The 17,324-nt window shown below is 58.6% G+C and overlaps 1 protein-coding gene across 1 annotated transcript in view; it reads left to right on the top strand.

Annotated features, from left to right (window-relative positions):
• Positions 1 to 17,324, top strand: part of PKP1 (plakophilin 1) — a 92,376-nt gene that overhangs the window by 49,762 nt on the left and 25,290 nt on the right. Inside the window, exons 4-7 of the mRNA XM_064173432.1 lie at positions 4,231 to 4,375; positions 10,038 to 10,245; positions 12,093 to 12,270; positions 16,885 to 16,999. Of these exons, the coding sequence (XP_064029502.1) occupies positions 4,231 to 4,375; positions 10,038 to 10,245; positions 12,093 to 12,270; positions 16,885 to 16,999 (646 nt within the window). The remainder of the gene's footprint in view (positions 1 to 4,230; positions 4,376 to 10,037; positions 10,246 to 12,092; positions 12,271 to 16,884; positions 17,000 to 17,324) is intronic.

Below are 17,324 nucleotides of genomic sequence, written 5' to 3'. Positions count from 1 at the left end.
GGGTGGTTGGGCTGGGTGAGCTCTTTGGGTCCCTTCCAAGCCCTGGCATCCTGTGAGCCTGTGATCTGTGATCTTGCCTAACCCCTCTGCAGACAGCAGGGACACCTCCAACCAGAGCAGGTCATTGTGGGCCACATCAAGTTTGGCCTTGAATGTCTTCAGGAGACATTGTCTGAATGTCATACATTGGACATTCTCATCCCTTTAGACACTCTCCACATCTCCTCCTGTGGCATGTTGCTGCTGGCCACACTTGGGCTCCTTTCTAGACCTTTATTCCTTTATTCATCTCCCAGCCCCTGGAGGAAATGCTTCCCTCACAGCCATAGTTCATGCTTCAAATGCAGTTGGTTCATTTAAAGAACTAATCAAAGCCATCCTGGTTTGTTCACCTGTGGGACTGTCTGAAGCTGATGGAGAAGAGAAGGCTCCAAGGGAGACCTCAGAGCAACCTTCCAGAGGCTCCAGGAGAGCTGAGGAGGGACTCTTGACATGAGTTGGGAGTGCCAGGAGGAGGGAGAATGGATTTGAGCTGGGAGAGGGGAGATGGACAGGGGAGAGGAGGAAGGAGTTGGTGGTGAGACACTGGCACAGGTTGAGGGTGGTGAGACACTGGCACAGGTTGCCCAGGGAGGTTGTGGAGAACAGAAGCACCCAATGTGATCTTTGAGGAGGATGAGGAGGAGGAGGACAAGCAGAAGTATGATGAGGAGGAGAAGCAGGAGGATGAGGATGAAGAGAATGATGAAATGAGGAGGAGGAGGTTGGGATGAGAAGGAGGAGGAGAAGTACCATGACAAGGAGGAAGAGGAGGAGGATGAGGATGAGGAGAAATACAAGGACAAGGGGGAAGAGGAGGAGGAGGATAAGGACAAGGAGGGTGAGGACAAGGATGATGATGAGGAGGATGATGAGGAGGAAGATTCCTTCTGGAGCTGGAGAATGATTTTCTCTGGGGCAAAAAGCCAAAGGAGGACCCTCAAAGCTGTGCAAGGACAAGAGCCAATGGCTTTGAGCTGGGAGAGGGGAGAGTGAGAGTGGAGAGGAGGAAGGAAGTGTTGAGAGTGAGGGTGGGTAGAGACTGGCACAGGTTGAGGGTGGGGAGAGACTGGCACAGGTTGAGTGTGGTGAGAGACTGGCACAGGTTGCCCAGGGAGGTTGTGGAGCACAGAAGCACCCAATGTGATCAAAGATCAAAGATCACATTGGGTGCTTCTGTGCTCCACAACCTCCCTGGAGGTGATCAGGACCAGGCTGGATGAGCTCTTGAGCAACCCTGGGAGTTGCCCCTGCCCATGCCAGGGAGGTTTTTGCAGGCTGAGCTTTCAGATCCCTTCCAACCCAACCCATCCTAGGATTCTGTGACTCATCAGCCTGGAAGTTGGTTGATTTCTTTCCCCTTTTCTACCCTTCTCTGGTGACAACCTCACAAATGATGTCACACAGGCACAAGCCAAGGAGGGCAGAACCTTCCTGTTCCTAGGCAGAAATCTTCAGGTGTTTGCATTGCTCCCAAGGTCTCAGCCCTAGAATCATAGAATCAAGCAGGTTGGAAGTGACCTGCAGCTGTGCCAGGTAGGACTCTCTTCAGAGAGCTGTCTTGTGGTGGAACCTGAGTGCTGCTCACTGAGAAGTGCCCCCCCAGACAGGAGCCACCAGAACAACCTTCTGAGGCCAGGACAGACACTGGGCTTGGAGGAGTCCTCATTCCAAAGATGACATCTGCCAAGCATGGCATTGCCTCACAAGTCTCCAGATTGACTGGAGAGAGCTTTGAAGAGGATGGTACTGGGAGGAAGGAGTCATAGAGGCACAGAATCAAGCAGGTTGGAAGAGAGCTCCAAGCTCACACAGCCCAACCTAGCCCCCAGCCCTGCCCAACCAACCAGACCATGGCACTGAGTGCCCCAGCCAGGCTTGGCTGCAACACCTCCAGCCACAGCCACTCCACCACCTCCCTGGGCAGCCCATTCCAGTGCCAATCACTCTCTCTGCCAGGAACTTCCTAACAACATCCAGCCTCAACCTGCCCTGGCACAGCTTGAGGCTGTGTCCCCTTCTTCTGTCCCTGGCTGCCTGGCAGCAGAGCCCAACCCCACCTGGCTACAGCCTCCCTGCAGGCAGCTGCAGGCAGCAATGAGCTCTGCCCTGAGCCTCCTCTGCTGCAGGCTGCACCCCCCCAGCTCCCTCAGCCTCTCCTCACAGGGCTGTGCTCCAGGCCCCTCCCCAGCTCCACACTGCTGTCTGTAGCTTCTCACCCTGCACTGCCACCCTCTGAGTCCCAGGGGGGAACAATCATCACCCCCACCTGGCCACAGCCTCCCTGCAGGGAGCTGCAGACAGCAATGAGCTCTGCCCTGCCGACCTGCTGCATGCCAGAGGTTTCCATCCCCATCCCCTGCAGGCTGCAGGCACATCCTTGGCAGGAATGCAGGCAGTGCTCGGCAGTGTCAGGAGATGATCACTTAGCAGGGAGCTGCTGACAGTGGTCAGCTGCTGGGAGGAGCTTGGAGCCTCCCAGTGCAGGCACAGCCTGGGAGCAGGATGCCTCAGGGCTATAATTAGCACTTCACAAAGCCAGAATGTGTCCAGCCCAGCACTCCAGACCTGCCTGCTGCCTTTTCCTGAGGGATCTGCCCCAGCTTCTGCAGACCATCAACTGCTCTCACATGTTTCCTTCCACCACAGCTGACATCAAAGGCTCACAGGCTGTGGGAACAGCTGCTGCCCGCTCTGCAGCGCCCTCATGACCTGCTGGAGGCTTTCACTCCTGTCCAGTAATTCTTTTGTTTGAGGAGCACTGAGTCCTTGCTCCCTGCTCATTAAACCTCCCACTGGAGCCACCAGCAGACGCCCAGCACCTCAGCTGAGCTTTGCTTGCTGCCTCCTTTGCTTCTGGCCGGACTGGAGCCATCATTTCTTAGCCTGAGTGCCCTCCAGTCTGTGCTTCCAGGAGCCACAGAAGTTCACTATCACAGAGAGAGGAACATGCAGGGTGGCAGAGCCCCCCAGGGGCTCCTCACCATGAGGAGAAACTTCTTTGGGTGAGGATGCTGAAGGCCTGGAGCAGGCTGCCCAGGGAGGCTGTGGAGGCTCCTCTGGACACTTCCAAGTCCCCACCTGGATGTGTTCCTGGGTGCCCTGTCCTGGATGCTGCTGCTCTGGCAAGAGGATGGACTGGGTGATCTCTGGAGGTCTCTTCCACCCCCTCCTATTCTCTGTCTGTGATATCAGCTGGATGAAAATTTACACTGCTAAGGTCAGGGGAGACAAAAGTGTCCTGAGAGCTTCCTTCCAACCCCTACCACTCTCTGACCTTATGATTCTTCTCCTCCTGCTTTCCAGAGCAGCACAGAACCATCCAGGCTGGCACAGCCCCTCGGGATCACCAAGCCTAACCTAGAGCCCTACGTGTCAGGAGAAGGAGGGAAAGGCTGGGATGAGAGCTTGGGACAGGAGCTCTCTCCACAGCCTGTGACTGGAGGCAGGCTCCTAATACCCAACCTAACCCTCCCCAGCCTCAGAGTTCCACAATGTGGTTTCTGTGCTGATGTCATCATCTTTTACACCATGGCCAGCAGGGCAAAGGAGGGGATTCTGCCCCTTGGCTCTGCTCTCCTCAGACTCCACCTGCAGTCCTGGGTGCAGGACATGGAAGTGTTGGAGCCAGCCCAGAGGAGGCCACCAAGATGCTGAGAGGGCTGCAGCAGCTCTGCTCTGAGCACAGGCTGAGAGTTGGGGCTGTGCAGCCTGGAGAGGAGAAGGCTTGGAGGGACTATTGAGAAGGTCTGGGAATGAGAGGAGGAGGAGGAGGAATGGGTTTGAAGTGGCAGAGGGGAGATTGGAACTGGATGTTAGGAGGGAGTGAGGGTGGTGAAAGACTGGCACAGGTTGAGGGTGGTGAGACACTGGCACAGGTTGCCCAGGGAGGTTGTGGAGCACAGAAGCACCCAATGGGATCAAAGATCAAAGATCACATTGGGTGCTTCTGTGCTCCACAACCTCCCTGGAGGTGTTCAGGACCAGGCTGGATGAGTCCTTGAGCAACCTGTGCTGGTGGGAGCTGTCCCTGCCTATGGCAGGGGAGGTTGGCACTGGCTAAGCTTTGAGATCCCTTCCAACCTAACCTCTTCTCTGATTTTGGGATTGATTCCTTCCTCAGCCCTCCCAGACCTGCTGGAGCCTTTTGGCTGAGCACTCAACCGCTGCTTGTCTCTGTCTCTGGCACAGGATCTGTGGTGATGAGCTGGACTGTGGCACCATGACCATCCAGAAGGCCATCCAGCTCCTCTGCTCCTCTGATGACAAGTACCAGGCCATGGGTGCTTACTACCTCCAGCACACCTGCTTCCAGGATGAATCTGCCAAGCAAGAGGTGAGCAAACTCCTCCAGGTGGATGTGGCAGTACAGGAAGGTGATGGAAGGAGCTGCTGAGCCTCACTGCCAAGGGTCACCCAACACACAGAGCTTTAGAGGTTGGGAGGCACCTCCAGAGATCATCCAGTCCAACCCTCCCCCTTGCCAAGGCAGGGTCACTCAGGGTAGTCCTCCCAGGAATGAATTCAGGTTGGGTTTGAGTATCTGCAGAGAAGGAGACTCCACAACCTCTCTGGGCAGGTTGGAAGAATCAGGCAGGTTGGCAGAGAGCTCCAAGCTCCTGCAGCCCAACCTGGCACCCAGCCCTGCCCAACCAACCAGACCATGGCACTAAGAGCCCCAGCCAGGCTTGGCTGCAACACCTCCAGGGATGCTGACTCCACCACCTCCCTGGGCAGCCAAGAAGTTTCTCCTCATGTTGAGCTGAAACCTTCTGTGTCCCAGTTCATAGCTCTTGCTCCTTGGCTTACTGCTGCTGACCACCATAAGGAGCTTTGCCCCCTCCACTTGCTCCCAGCCCTCAGATGTTTGTAGGCATTGATCAGATCTCCTCTCAGCCTTCTCTTCTCCACACTAAGCAGCCCTCCCCCCCAAAAAAGCTCTGCTGGAGCTTCCCCTTCAGGCCTTGCTTGATGGCAAGATGGGGACAGAGTGGCAGAGAGCCAGGGAGGAGGAGAGCTTGAGCCCTGCCAGGGCAGCAGCACACACAGCTCTGCAGCAGTTGCTTTGGATGCCCACACAGAGCACAGAGCAGGTCACAGCACAAGCAAGGGGGCACTTTTAGGAGCTGCTGATCTCCTCTCAGCCTTCTTCTCTCCAGACCAAACAGCCTCAGGGCTCTCAGGCTCTCTCCACAGGGGAGATGCTCAACTCCCCAAGCACCCTCATGGGTCTGTAGGTGCCTTTGATTTCCATGGTCACAGAATGGAGTTGGCTGGGTTGGAAAAGCTCTCTGAGCTCACCCAGCCCAACCACCCACCTGAGACCACTCTGGCCACTGAACCATGTCCCCAGGTGCCATGGCCACAGCTGCACATCCCTGCAGCCTTACAGCTCAGCAGTCACACTCAGAAGTTCACCAAGCAGATTTCAGAGGCTCACAGAATGCCAGGGGCTGGAGGGCAGCTCCAGAGCTCATCCAGTCCATCCCCTGCCAGAGCAGGAGCCCCCAGGGCAGGTCACAGCCAGGAGCCCAGATCCCAGGATGTCAGGGGCTGCAAGGGACCCAAGGAGTCATCGAGTCCATCCCCCTGCCAGAGCAGGACCATCCAATGCTCAGGGCACACAGAACACATCCAGAGAGGCCTGGAAAGGCTCCACACAAGGAGACTCCACAACCTCTCTGGGCAGCCTGTGCCAGGCTCTGGGAGCCTTCCAGGCAAGAAGTTGCCTCTTGTGCTGAGCTGCAACCTCCTGTGCTGCAGCTTCCATCCACTGCTGCTTGTGCTGTGCCAGGGAGCAGTGAGCAGAGCCTGTCCCCCCTGCTGACCCCCAGAGCCTTTCCCCCCCTCCTGACCCCAGAGCCTGTCCCCCACTCCTGACCCCAGAGCCTGTCCCCCCCTCCTGGCCCCCAGCCTTCAGAGACTTAAAGACATTGCTTAGATCCTCTCTCAGTCTTCTCCTCTCCAGTCTAAGCAGCTCCAGGGCCCTCAGCCTCTCCTCACCAGGCAGTGCTCCAGTCCCCTCCTCATCCTCATAGCCCTCCCTTGATCTCTCTCCAGCAGGTCTCTGTCCTTCTTAATCACAGGGAGGACATCCAGGCTGGTTTTGAATATCTCTAGAGAGGAGACTCCACAGACCCCTGGGCAGCCTGTGCCAGGCTCTGCCACCCTCACAGGGCAAAATTCCTCCTCAGGTTCACATGGAACCTCCTCTGCCTCAGCTTCCACCACTGCCCCTTGCCCTGGCACTGGCATCCCCCAGCACAGCCTGGCCCCAGCCTCTGCCACTCACCTTTGCATCTTTACCAGCACTGCTGAGGTCACCTCTCAGCTCCTCTGCTCCAAGCTCCCAGCCCCATCTCCCTCAGACTCTCCGTGCAAGAGAGATGCTCCATTCCCTGCAGCATCCAACCCTTTCCCAGCCATTAGCAGCCACTTTCTCCCAGCAGCAGCCAGCCAAGCTCTTCACACAGGGGAATAGTTGCCAAGCAGCAGAGGAAAGCACTTCCCCACTGCCACCGTGAGCTGCTGTGACACAGATCGCTCGTTTGGGTGATCCAGGAGCAGCCACCCAGCTGCAGCCTCCTCTTCTGGAGGCAGCTGCCCCTGGTCCCACAGGGACCTTTTGCTATCTCAGTGCTGCAGGGGCAGAGCCACACGAAATTGCCCTGAACTCCACTGAGATCTTCCTTGTGCACTGCTCAGGGACACTTGAAGGGGACAGTCAGAAAGCTGGGGACAGAGTTCTGAGCAGAACAAGGGGTGATGGTTTGAAACCAACAGAGGGAGATTCAGACTGCAGAGAAGGGAGAAAGAAGGTGATGAGAGCCTGTCCCAGGGTGCCCAGAGAGGGAGAAATGAGGTGGTGAGAGCCTGTCCCAGGGTGCCCAGAGAGGGAGAAATGAGGTGGTGAGAGCCTGTCCCAGGGTGCCCAGAGAGGGAGAAATGAGGTGGTGAGAGCCTGTCCCAGGGTGCCCAGAGAGGGAGAAATGAGGTGGTGAGAGCCTGTCCAAGGGTGCCCAGAGAGGGAGAAATGAGGTGGTGAGAGCCTGTCCCAGGGTGCCCAGAGATGGGAGCTTCCCCATGGCTGGAATCTCAGGCTCACAGGATGTTAGGGCTTGGAAGGCACCCAAGGAGCTCATCCAGTCCAACCCCCCCTGCCAGAGCAGGACCACCCAATCCAGCTCAGGGCACACAGCAACACATCCAGACAGGCCTGGGAAGGCTCCAGAGGAGGAGACTCCACAACCTCTCAGGGCAGCCTGTGCCAGGGCTGGAATCCTGGCATGACTGCGGGTCAGGCTGGGGGCTGGGAGGGACCTGCTGTAGCTGCAGGTGTCCCTGCTGTCTGCAGGGGGTTGGGCTGGATGTGGTTTAAACTTCCAGCCTGGTTGCTTCTATGATCCTCTGGTTCCCTTCCCAGCCCAGTCCTGTGCTCCCATGGTTCCAGCCTCTTTCAGTCTCCCCAGCCCCTGGGTGAATTAGGGAGTGTGCACCAAGCTTTGTGACCAAGCAGAAGCTCCTCCACAGCCCAGCTCCCTTTTCTCCCAGCCCAGCTCCTTTTCCTCATGCTCTCCCCCCACCAGTGACCACATTTCTGCCTGCACAGAGCAGAGGAGCAGCCTCCAGGACAGATCTGCTCTGCCACAGGTGTTTGTCCCCTCCCTGCTGTGGCTGTGGCTGTGCACCCCTGGCCTTGCCAAGTTGCCATTTCCATAGAGGTGGCTTCCCATTTCCTGGCACCACAGTGGGGCTGGCCCTGCTGGCACAGCGTGGGGGTGTCCCTCTGTGCCCTCTCTGAAGCTGAACCAAGCCAGGTCCCCCCAGCCCACCACAGGGTTGCTAATTGTGGTTGGCCACACCCTTGGTTACCCTTGAGAACAGTCCCTGAGCGCTGCCCTGTCCCACTGCTTCCCAGAGGGATGTGTCAGAGCAGGCATCTGAGTCATTCCAGCTCCCTTTTGTTTTCCTCCCTCTCCAAAAGCTGCTGTCAGCAAATCTGCAGCCCATGGGGTGCCAGGAAGGGCCCCACGTGGGGTGGTGTCCCCAGGATGCCTGGCACAGAGGACGTCCTGCAGTAGGAACTCATCGTTTTGGAGAGGTCAGCTGGAGGAGTTTGCCTTCAGACCTCCCCAGCAGCTGGGCAGGGTCCTGCAGGTTGGGGTCCACTCCTCTGTCATAGAATCAAAGACTCATTAAGGTTGGGAAAGCCTTCTAAGGTCACAGGAACACAGAACCATCCAGGCTGGCACAGGCCCCCCAGGGTCACCAAGCCCAACCTAGAGCCCTTCTCTACAAGATTCACCTTAAACCATAGCCCCAAGCACCACATCCAAACCACCCTGAACCACATGAGATCATCCCCTCCAACCTTCCACCCTGAACCACATGAGATCATCCCCTCCAACCTTCCACCCTGAACCACATGAGATCATCCCCTCCAACCTTCCACCCTGAACCACATGAGATCATCCACTCCAACCTTCTACCCAACACCTCCAGCTCCACAAGTGCCACATCTGCTCCTTTCTTGAACACCTCCAGGGGTGAAGACTCCACCACCTCCCTGGGCAGCCTCTTCCAATCCCTGACCACTCTTGGAGGAAGGAAATTAGAATCAGGGTTGGAAGGGACCACAAGGAGCAGCCAGTTCCAATCCCCCTCAATTGGCAGGGACAGCTCACACCAGATCAGGCTGCTCACAGCCTCAGCCAGCCTGGCCTCAAACACCTCCAGCCATAGGGCCTCAACCCCCTCCCTGGGCAACCCATTCCAGCCTCTCACCACCCTCATGGTGCAGAACTTCCTCCTCACCTCCAGCCTGACTCTCCCCAACTCCAGCTTTGCTCCATGATTCTCCTCCTCCTATCCAACCTGCCCATGCTGGAGTGTGCCCCAGCAGTGCTTCTGGCTGCTCCTGAGGGTGGTTAGGCTGTGCCATGGGCATGCCTCTCAGCTCAGCCTGTGCAGACAGCCTAGCACACAATGCCACTCCTGTGGGTGGCCCCTACAGGCAGGCAGAGCAACACTTCCCCTGCTGCAAGCTGGTGGAGGTTGCTGAAAGTTTGTGGGAGCAAAGATGTTTACATCAGCAAAGGATTCTGCCCGTGGCTGTTACAGACATCCAGAGTCACAGAATGCATCCAGTTGGAAGAGGCTTCCAAGCTCACCCAGTCCAGACCCTGCCCAGCACTGCAGGCTCAGCACCAAACCATGGCCCTAAGCTCCAGCTCCACAGCTGCTGGAACACCCCCAGGGATGGGGGCTGCAGCACTGCCCTGGGCAGCCTGTGCCAAGCTTTGAGAACCCTTCCAGGGCAGAAATATCTCCTGAGCTCCAGCCTGAGCCTCCCCTGGGCAGCCTGGAACCATTCCCTCTGCTCCTGTCCCTTGCTCCCAAGCAGCAGAGGCTGCCCCCTGCTTGCTGCAACCTCCCTGCAGGCAGCTGCAGGCAGCAATGAGCTCTGCCCTCAGCCTCCTCTGCTCTACCTGCTCACCCCCAGCTCCCTCAGCCCCTCCTCACCCTCAGCTGCTCCAGGCAGCCTCACTGCCCTGCTCTGGACAGGCTGCAGCCCCTTCCTGCAGAGGCCTCAGCAGTGCTGAGCACTGAGCATGGGCACCTCCTGCCCGTGCTGCCTGTGCCCTCAGCAGTGCTGAGCACAGGGCATGGGCACCTCCTGCCCCTGCTGTCTGTGCCCTCAGCAGTGCTGAGCACAGGGCATGGGCACCTCCTGCCCCTGCTGCCCACAGTGTCTCATCCAGGCCAGGCTGCCATTGGCTTTCGCGGCCACCTGGGCACACTGAGTGCCAGCTCCAACCCCAACCTTCACACTCATGCCCTGCCCCAGACATGCCCTCTGCAAACCCCAGCCCTCCCCCTCCCCGTTCCTGCCAGCTCCCCTGCGGCACACTGCCCTCCTGCCTCCCCGTGCCAGCTGTGCCCGCCGCGGCGCCGCTGTGCCGGGGGCGCTGGTGCCAGCTGCCGTCTCCTCGCTGCAGGTCTATCGGCTGGGGGGCATCGCCAAGCTGGTGGAGCTGCTCCGCAGCACGAACCAGAACGTGCAGCGGGCAGCGGCGGGGGCGCTGCGGAACTTGGTCTTCAAGAACCCCACGAACAAGATCGAGACGCGGCGGCAGAACGGCGTCCGCGAGTGCGTGGGGCTGCTGCGCAGGACGGGCAGCGCCGAGATCCAGAAGCAGCTGACAGGTAGGCGGCAGCGGGCACCCTGCTGCCCACCGCCCCTGCCCGCTGCGCCCCCCGAGCCGCGCCGCTGCCCCGGCGCAAGGAGGGTGCGCGGTGCCCCCCTGGCAGCCAGCGGCGGCAGGCAGCAGAAGGCAGAGGAGGGGCTGGGGGTTTAGGTGTCCTGTGAGGGGTCCTCGCATCGGCAGGTCACAGCATGAGAGTGAGAGGGGCTGGGAGGGAGGAAGGAAAACTAAGGGAGAGAAGGGAAGGAGGGAAGGAGGGAAGGAGGGAAGGAGGGAAGGAGGGAAGGAGGGAAGGAGGGAAGGAGGGAAGGAGGGAAGGAGGGAAGGAGGGAAGGAGGGAAGGAGGGAAGGAGGGAAGGAGGGAAGGAGGGAAGGAGGGAAGGAGGGAAGGAGGGAAGGAGGGAAGGAGGGAAGGAGGGAAGGAGGGAAGGAGGAAGGAAGGAAGGAAGGAAGGAAGGAAGGAAGGAAGGAAGGAAGGAAGGAAGGAAGGAAGGAAGGAAGGAAGGAAGGAAGGAAGGAAGGAAGGAAGGAAGGAAGGAGCTCCACAGCCTCTCTGAGCAGCCTGCTGCAGGGCTCTGCACCCTCCCAGCCATGCAAGGCCTCTTCCCACAGAGCAGAGGTGCAGATCTCCCCTGCTGCCAGCTGGGCCCCTGCTGCTTCCCCTCAGCTCATCTTCCTCACTGCCCTGTGCAGCCTGTGCAGATGAGCAGGGAATTTGGGTGGCATTTCTCCAGGCACAGGATCCCAGAGTGGGGGCAGTGGGAAAGGACCTCTGCAGATCATCCAGTCCTTGCCCAGGCAGGGTCACCTAGCACAGGGCACACAGTGCCACATCAGAAGGAGTCTCCCCCACTCCCTGCTGGCAGTAACCAGATCACAGCAGCAGAGAGTGGCAGGGGCTGGGAGGGAGCTCCACAGCTCAGCCAGCCCAAGCCCTGCCAGAGCAGCAGCACCCAGAGCTGCCCCCCTGGGCAGCCTGTGCCAGGCTCTGCCACCCTCCCAGGGCAAAATTCCTCCTCATGTTCCCATGGAACCTCCTCTGCCTCAGCTTCCACCACTGCCCCTTGCCCTGGCACTGGCATCCCCCAGCACAGCCTGGCCCCAGCCTCTGCCACTCCCCTTTGCATCTTTACCAGCACTGCTGAGGTCACCTCTCAGCTCCTCTGCTCCAGGCCACAGAGCTCCATCTCCCTCAGGCTCTCTTCTAAGAGAGCTGTTCCATTGCCTGCAGCATCCAACACCTCTGCTGGGGGCTGTTGCCTAGGCTGGGTGCAGACCCCATGCCCCCCCCCCACTGATGCTGAGCGTGGTGAGTCCCACACTGCACAGCTCCTTCCCACCACCACAGCCAACAGCAGCAGGGAAGAGAATCATCTTTATCAACACTGATGAGGTCCCCCTGGGGAAGGAGCTGCCCACACAGCTGTGCTCATCCTGCCAGGCCCACCCCCCCCAGGGCAGTCCCAGCTGGGTTGTCTCATTGGTGTCTCTCTCTGTTGAAGGCTCAGGGTGGGTTTGTTGGTGCAGGTGGCCCTCAGCCATGGCTGAGCATGGTGCCTGCAGCCCTTGGCCAGACCCCCTCGAGAGCTGCCTGCCTCCTGCAAGCTAATGCCAACAAACAGCCACTCTGGGAGGAGGGAGGATGCTTAGATGCCAACCCCCACGAGGCACCACGCTTCTGGTGCCCACTCTGCTGTTTCCCACAGAGATGGACAGAAACTAAGGCTTGGGGCAGCCTCTGGAGCAGTTCAAGGAGGGATGGAGGCCTTTGTGGCTGGAATTCACCCTGACCTAAAGAAAGCTGCCTGCTGGCTCCCTGCTTGAGCTTCTCTGCCACCTGCTCCCTAGGGCTGCTCTGGAACCTCTCCTCCACTGATGAACTGAAAGAAGAGCTGATCCAGGAGGCCCTGCCTGTCCTGACAGACTGTGTCATCATCCCCTTCTCTGGCTGGTCTGATGGCAGCTGCAACAGGACAAGAGAAATCATCGACCCAGAAGTCTTCTTCAATGCCACAGGATGCTTGAGGTGAGTCACCAGGCAGGGACATGCTGCAGCCTGGGGCTGCTGGGAAAAAAAGCTGAAGCTCTCTAAGTCCTCTTGCACTAAGCTAAGGAAATCCTCTCTGCAACTGGATCCCTTTGAAACTCTCCCTGAGAAAGGTTCCTGGAAAGAGCAGCAGGAGCAGGGCAGGGATTGTGCCCCTGGGCTGGGCTATGCTGAGGCCACATCTTGAGTGCTGGGGACAGGTTTGGGCTCCTCACTGCAAGAAGGACATTGAGGAGCTGGAGCAGGTCCAGAGCAGGGCAACAAACGAGGGGAAGGGTCTGGAGAGCAGGGTTGGGAAGGGGCAGCTGAGGGAGCTGGGGGTGAGCAGCCTGGAGCAGAGGAGGCTGAGGGCAGAGCTCATTGCTCTCTGCAGCTCCCTGAGAGCAGGCTGCAGCCAGCTGGGGGTTGGGCTCTGCTGCCTGGGCTCAGGGGATGGAAGGAGAGGAAATGTCCTGGGAATGTGCCAGGGGAGGGTTAGGTTGGAGAGGAGGAAAAGTTTCTTTGCTGGAGGAGTGGTGAGGGCCTGGCAGAGGCTGCCCAGGGAGGTGGTGGAGTGCCCATGGCTGGAGGGGTTGAGGAAAGCTGTGGCCATGGCACCTGGGGCCAGGGTTTGGTGGCCATGGTGGGGCTGGGCTGGTGCTGGACTGGAGGATCTCAGAGAGCTTTGCCAACCCAAACAGTTCTCTGCTTCTAGGAGAAAGTGCAGGAAAGAATTAGAGGCAAAATGTTTTTCCTGCTAGCTGGGGGGGGATTGTTAAACCAATTTGTCCTTGCTCAGCTTCTGCTCAAATCACCTGAGCTGGGAGAGCTACAACAGCCAAACCTGGCAGTGTTCAGCTCCTGACCTGCTTTACACTTAGATGTTATTGAGGCTGGCAGAGCAAATCTGTGTTGCTAGAAAATAAACTGGTTTGGATGTGAGGTGACCAAAGGACTCCTCTGTGTGAGAGGAGCAAATTGAGGCTGCTAAAACACAAACTGGTTTGATGTGAGGTGGCCAAAGGGCAGACTCCTCTGTGTGAGGGGAGCAAATTCATGTCACTAGAACACAACCTGGTCTGATGTGAGGTGGCCAAAGGACTCCTCTGTGTGAGGGAAGCAAATTCATGTCACTAGAACACAACCTGGTCTGATGTGAGGTGGCCAAAGGACTCCTCTGTGTGAGAGGAGCAAATCCACGTCACTAGAACACAACCTGGTCTGATGTGAGGTGGCCAAAGGGCAGACTCCTGTGTCTGTGGGGAGCCAGCATTGTCCCACTGGCTCTTAGGACAGAGTCCCCTGCCCTGGCCTGGCCTTCTCCTGGATGCTCCCAACAGGTGGCTCAGCTGCAGAGCAGGAGGAGCAGACTGAGCCCAGGGGGGGTTATGTTTCTGAAGGGGAAGCCCTTTAGAGAGGCTCTTGGCCCTGACTTGCTGCTTCTCCTTCCTCCCTCCTCCTCCTCTCACTGGGAAGCAGTGGGGAAACAGCAGGAAAACCTAAAGCTGTCTAATGAGGCACTTTCCTCAGCTGAAGCTCTCCCCGAGGGAGCACAGCACCAGCCACACCCTGACCAGCCCTGCAGCTCGCAGAGGCTCCATCTGCTTGTGGAACGAAATGGGGGGAGATGGCAGCAGCCTCCCGAGCCCTGATCCCATCACCTGCCCCGGCTGGGAGCAGCGGCGGAGAGACAGCAACTGCTGCTCCCTCCCCTGCCCTCCCTGGGCAGCACTTTGGCATGGGGGAGCCCAGAGGTGCTTTGGGGAAGGGTCTGGAGAGCAGGGCAGAAGGAAGTGGGGTTGGTTAGTTTGGAGAAGAGCCTGGAGGCAGAGCTCATGGCTCTCTGCAGCTCCCTGCAAGGAGACTGGAGCCAGGTTGGTGTTGGTCTCTTCCCCTCCAGTCTCAGGTGAGAGGAGGAGAGGAAATGGCCTGGAATTGTGCCAGGGCAGGGTTAGGTTGGAGATGAGTTAAAATGTTGTTTGCTGGAGGAGTGGTCAGGGATTGGCAAAGGCTGCCCAGGGAGTGCCTGTGCCTGGAGGGGTTGAAGAAAGCTGTGGCCATGGCACTTGGGGACAGAGTTTGGTGTCCAAGGTGGTGCTGGGTCAGCAGTTGGAACTGCTGGATGTGAGCAGCTCCAGTGCCACCATTCCCTCAGGAGAAGGAGGGAAAGGCTGGGATGAGAGCTTGGGACAGGAGCTCTCCACAGCCTGTGACTGGAGGCAGGCTCTGGCTGCTGAGCCTCAGCACAGTCCCTGGCAGTGACCTCCAACACCCCCACTGAAGGCTGTCACAGAGCCACAGGAGCATCCAGGCTGGCACAACCCCTCAGGAGCACCAAGCCCAGCCTAGAGCACCTTAACCCACAGCCCCAAGCACCACATCCAACCCTCCTGAAACACAGCCAGGCTGGGGGACTGCAGCACCTCCCTGGGCAGCTCATCCCAGCCCCTGACCACTCTCAAGAGGGAAAAACTCTTCCTAATGTCCAATCTAACCCTCCCCAGCCTCGGGTTGAGGCCATTCCCCCTTGCCCTGGCTCCAGCTCCCTGTGAGCAGAGCCCAGCAGCAGCCTCTCCACAGTGTCCCTTCAGGTGGCAGCAGCCAGAAGCAGGACAGGAGGCTGGGTGGGAGCAGGACTGGAGAGCAAGGCAGAGGAGAGCAGAGTGATTGTGTCCAGAGCCCCTGCTCCGGGGCTGAGCCAGGGTGGCTGTGACTCACTGCCCTGCCACATCACAACACAGAGATGAGAGCAGCCTTGGCTTTGCCCTGGGCTGCAGCCATTGCTGCTCAAGCATTTCTGGCTTGCAGATGAATTCATGTTAATGAGGAGGCTGCAAAGCAGAGTGAACATCAAATCCAGCTCTGGAATGCCTGCAGCCAGAGTCTCACAGCCACTGCCAACCTCGCTTGGGTTTGCACTTGCAAGCTACAAGGCAGAGAGGCAGGAAAGAGCAAAACCCCAGCAACAGAGCAAAAGCCATTTCCAGTGACTGGAGAAACTCCTCTGTGCTGGCAGCTGCCAGGGCTCAGGAGGGCATCACCACAGCACTCATTGGGCAGTCTCTTTGCTCAGAAGGGCATCACCACAGCACTCACTGGGCAGCCTCTGCCAGAAAACTGCAGCCCTGTCAGCCTGAGCTCAGTGCCAGGCAAGGGCATGGAACAGGTCATCTGGAGTGCCATCACACAGCAGCTGCAGGGTGGCCAAGGGCTCAGGCCCAGCCAGCAGGGGTTTAGGCAGGGCAGATCCTGTCTCACCAACCTGAGCTCCTTTTATGATCAGGTTCCTGCCTGGGCAGGCTGTGGATGGAGTCTACCTGGACTGCAGCAAAGCCTTTGGCACTGTCTGCCACAAGCAGCTCCTGGCCAAGCTGGCAGCTCCTGGCTTGGACAGATTCACTCTGTGCTGGGTCAAGAACTGGCTGGATGGCAGAGCCCAAAGAGTGGTGGTGAATGGTGCCACATCCAGCTGGCAGCTGGCACCAGTGGTGTGCCCCAGGGATCAGTGCTGGGCACAGTCCTGGTCAATATCTTTATTGATAATCTGGAGCAGGGCATTGAGTCCAGCAGCAGTGAGTCTGCAGATGGCACCAAGCTAGGAGCAGCTGTGGAGCTGCTGGAAGGTAGCAGAGCCCTGCAGAGGGACCTGGCCAGGCTGCATGGGTGGGCAGAGGCCAAGGGGATGAGACTGAACAAGGCCAAGTGCAGGGTTCTGCACTTTGGCCACAGCAACCCCAAGCAGCACTGCAGGCTGGGGCCAGAGTGGCTGAGAGCAGCCAGGCAGAGAGGGAGCTGGGGGTACTGGGAGAGAGGAGCTGCAGAGGAGGCAGCAGTGCCCAGGTGGGCAGCAGAGCCAATGGCATCCTGGGCTGGCTCAGGAGCAGTGTGGGCAGCAGGACAAGGGAGGTTCTTGTGCCCCTGTGCTCAGCACTGCTCAGGCCACCCCTGCAGTGCTGTGTCCAGTTCTGGGCTCCTCCATTGCAGAGATCTGTTGAGGTGCTGGAAGGTGTTTGGAGAAGGGCAGCAAGGCTGGGGAGGGGCCTGGAGCAGAGCCCTGTGAGGAGAGGCTGAGGGAGCTGGGGGGGTGCAGCCTGCAGCAGAGGAGGCTCAGGGCAGAGCTCATTGCTGCCTGCAGCTGCCTGCAGGGAGGCTGTAGCCAGGTGGGGTTGGGCTCTGCTGCCAGGCAAGCAGCAACAGAAGAAGGGGACCCAGCCTGAAGCTGTGCCAGGGCAGGTCCAGGCTGGATGTTAGGAGAAGTTCTTCCCAGAGAGAGTGATTGGCACTGGAATGGGCTGCCCAGGGAGGTGGTGGAGTGGCTGTGGCTGGAGGTGTTGAAGCAAAGCCTGGCTGAGGCACTCGGTGCCATGGTCTGGTTGACTGGGTAGGGCTGGGGGCTAGGTTGGACTGGATGATGTTGGAGCTCTCTGCCAACCTGCCTGGTTCTAGGGTTCTATGGTTCTATTCTATGGTCCCTTCCAGCCTCTGCTGCTCTGTGATCTCAAACCACATCCTCAATCCCTGTTCCAGGCAGAGGCAGGACAGAGCCCAAGCAGTGAACCTTCTAATCCTCTGCTCTCTTTCTCTCCTGCCATGCTGTGTGCTGCCTGCCCCCAGGAACCTGAGCTCTGCAGACATGGGACGCCAGACCATGAGGAACTACCCTGGCCTGATCGACTCAGTCATGACCTACTCCCAGAACTGTGTGGCCTCCAACCGGCCTGACGACAAGGTACAGCTCTGCCTGCCCTCCACAGATCACAGGTCACAGCCTCACAGATCACAGATCACAGGTCACAGGCTCACAGGTCACAGCCTCACAGGATCACAGATCACAGGATCACAGATCACAGGTTCACAGATCACAGCCTCACAGATCACAGCCTCACAGGTCACAGGATCACAGGTCACAGGTCACAGGCTCACAGGTCACAGGATCACAGGTCACAGGCTCACAGGTCACAGGTCACAGGTCACAGGCTCACAGGTTCACAGGTCACAGGCTCACAGATCACAGCCTCACAAGATCACAGGCTCACAGATCACAGCCTCACGGC

This window comes from Pogoniulus pusillus, chromosome 39 (assembly GCF_015220805.1).
Source record: "Pogoniulus pusillus isolate bPogPus1 chromosome 39, bPogPus1.pri, whole genome shotgun sequence".
NCBI lineage: Eukaryota > Metazoa > Chordata > Aves > Piciformes > Lybiidae > Pogoniulus > Pogoniulus pusillus.
Note: the sequence above shows the minus strand (reverse complement) of the source record. Positions and strands in the feature narration are given on the sequence as shown.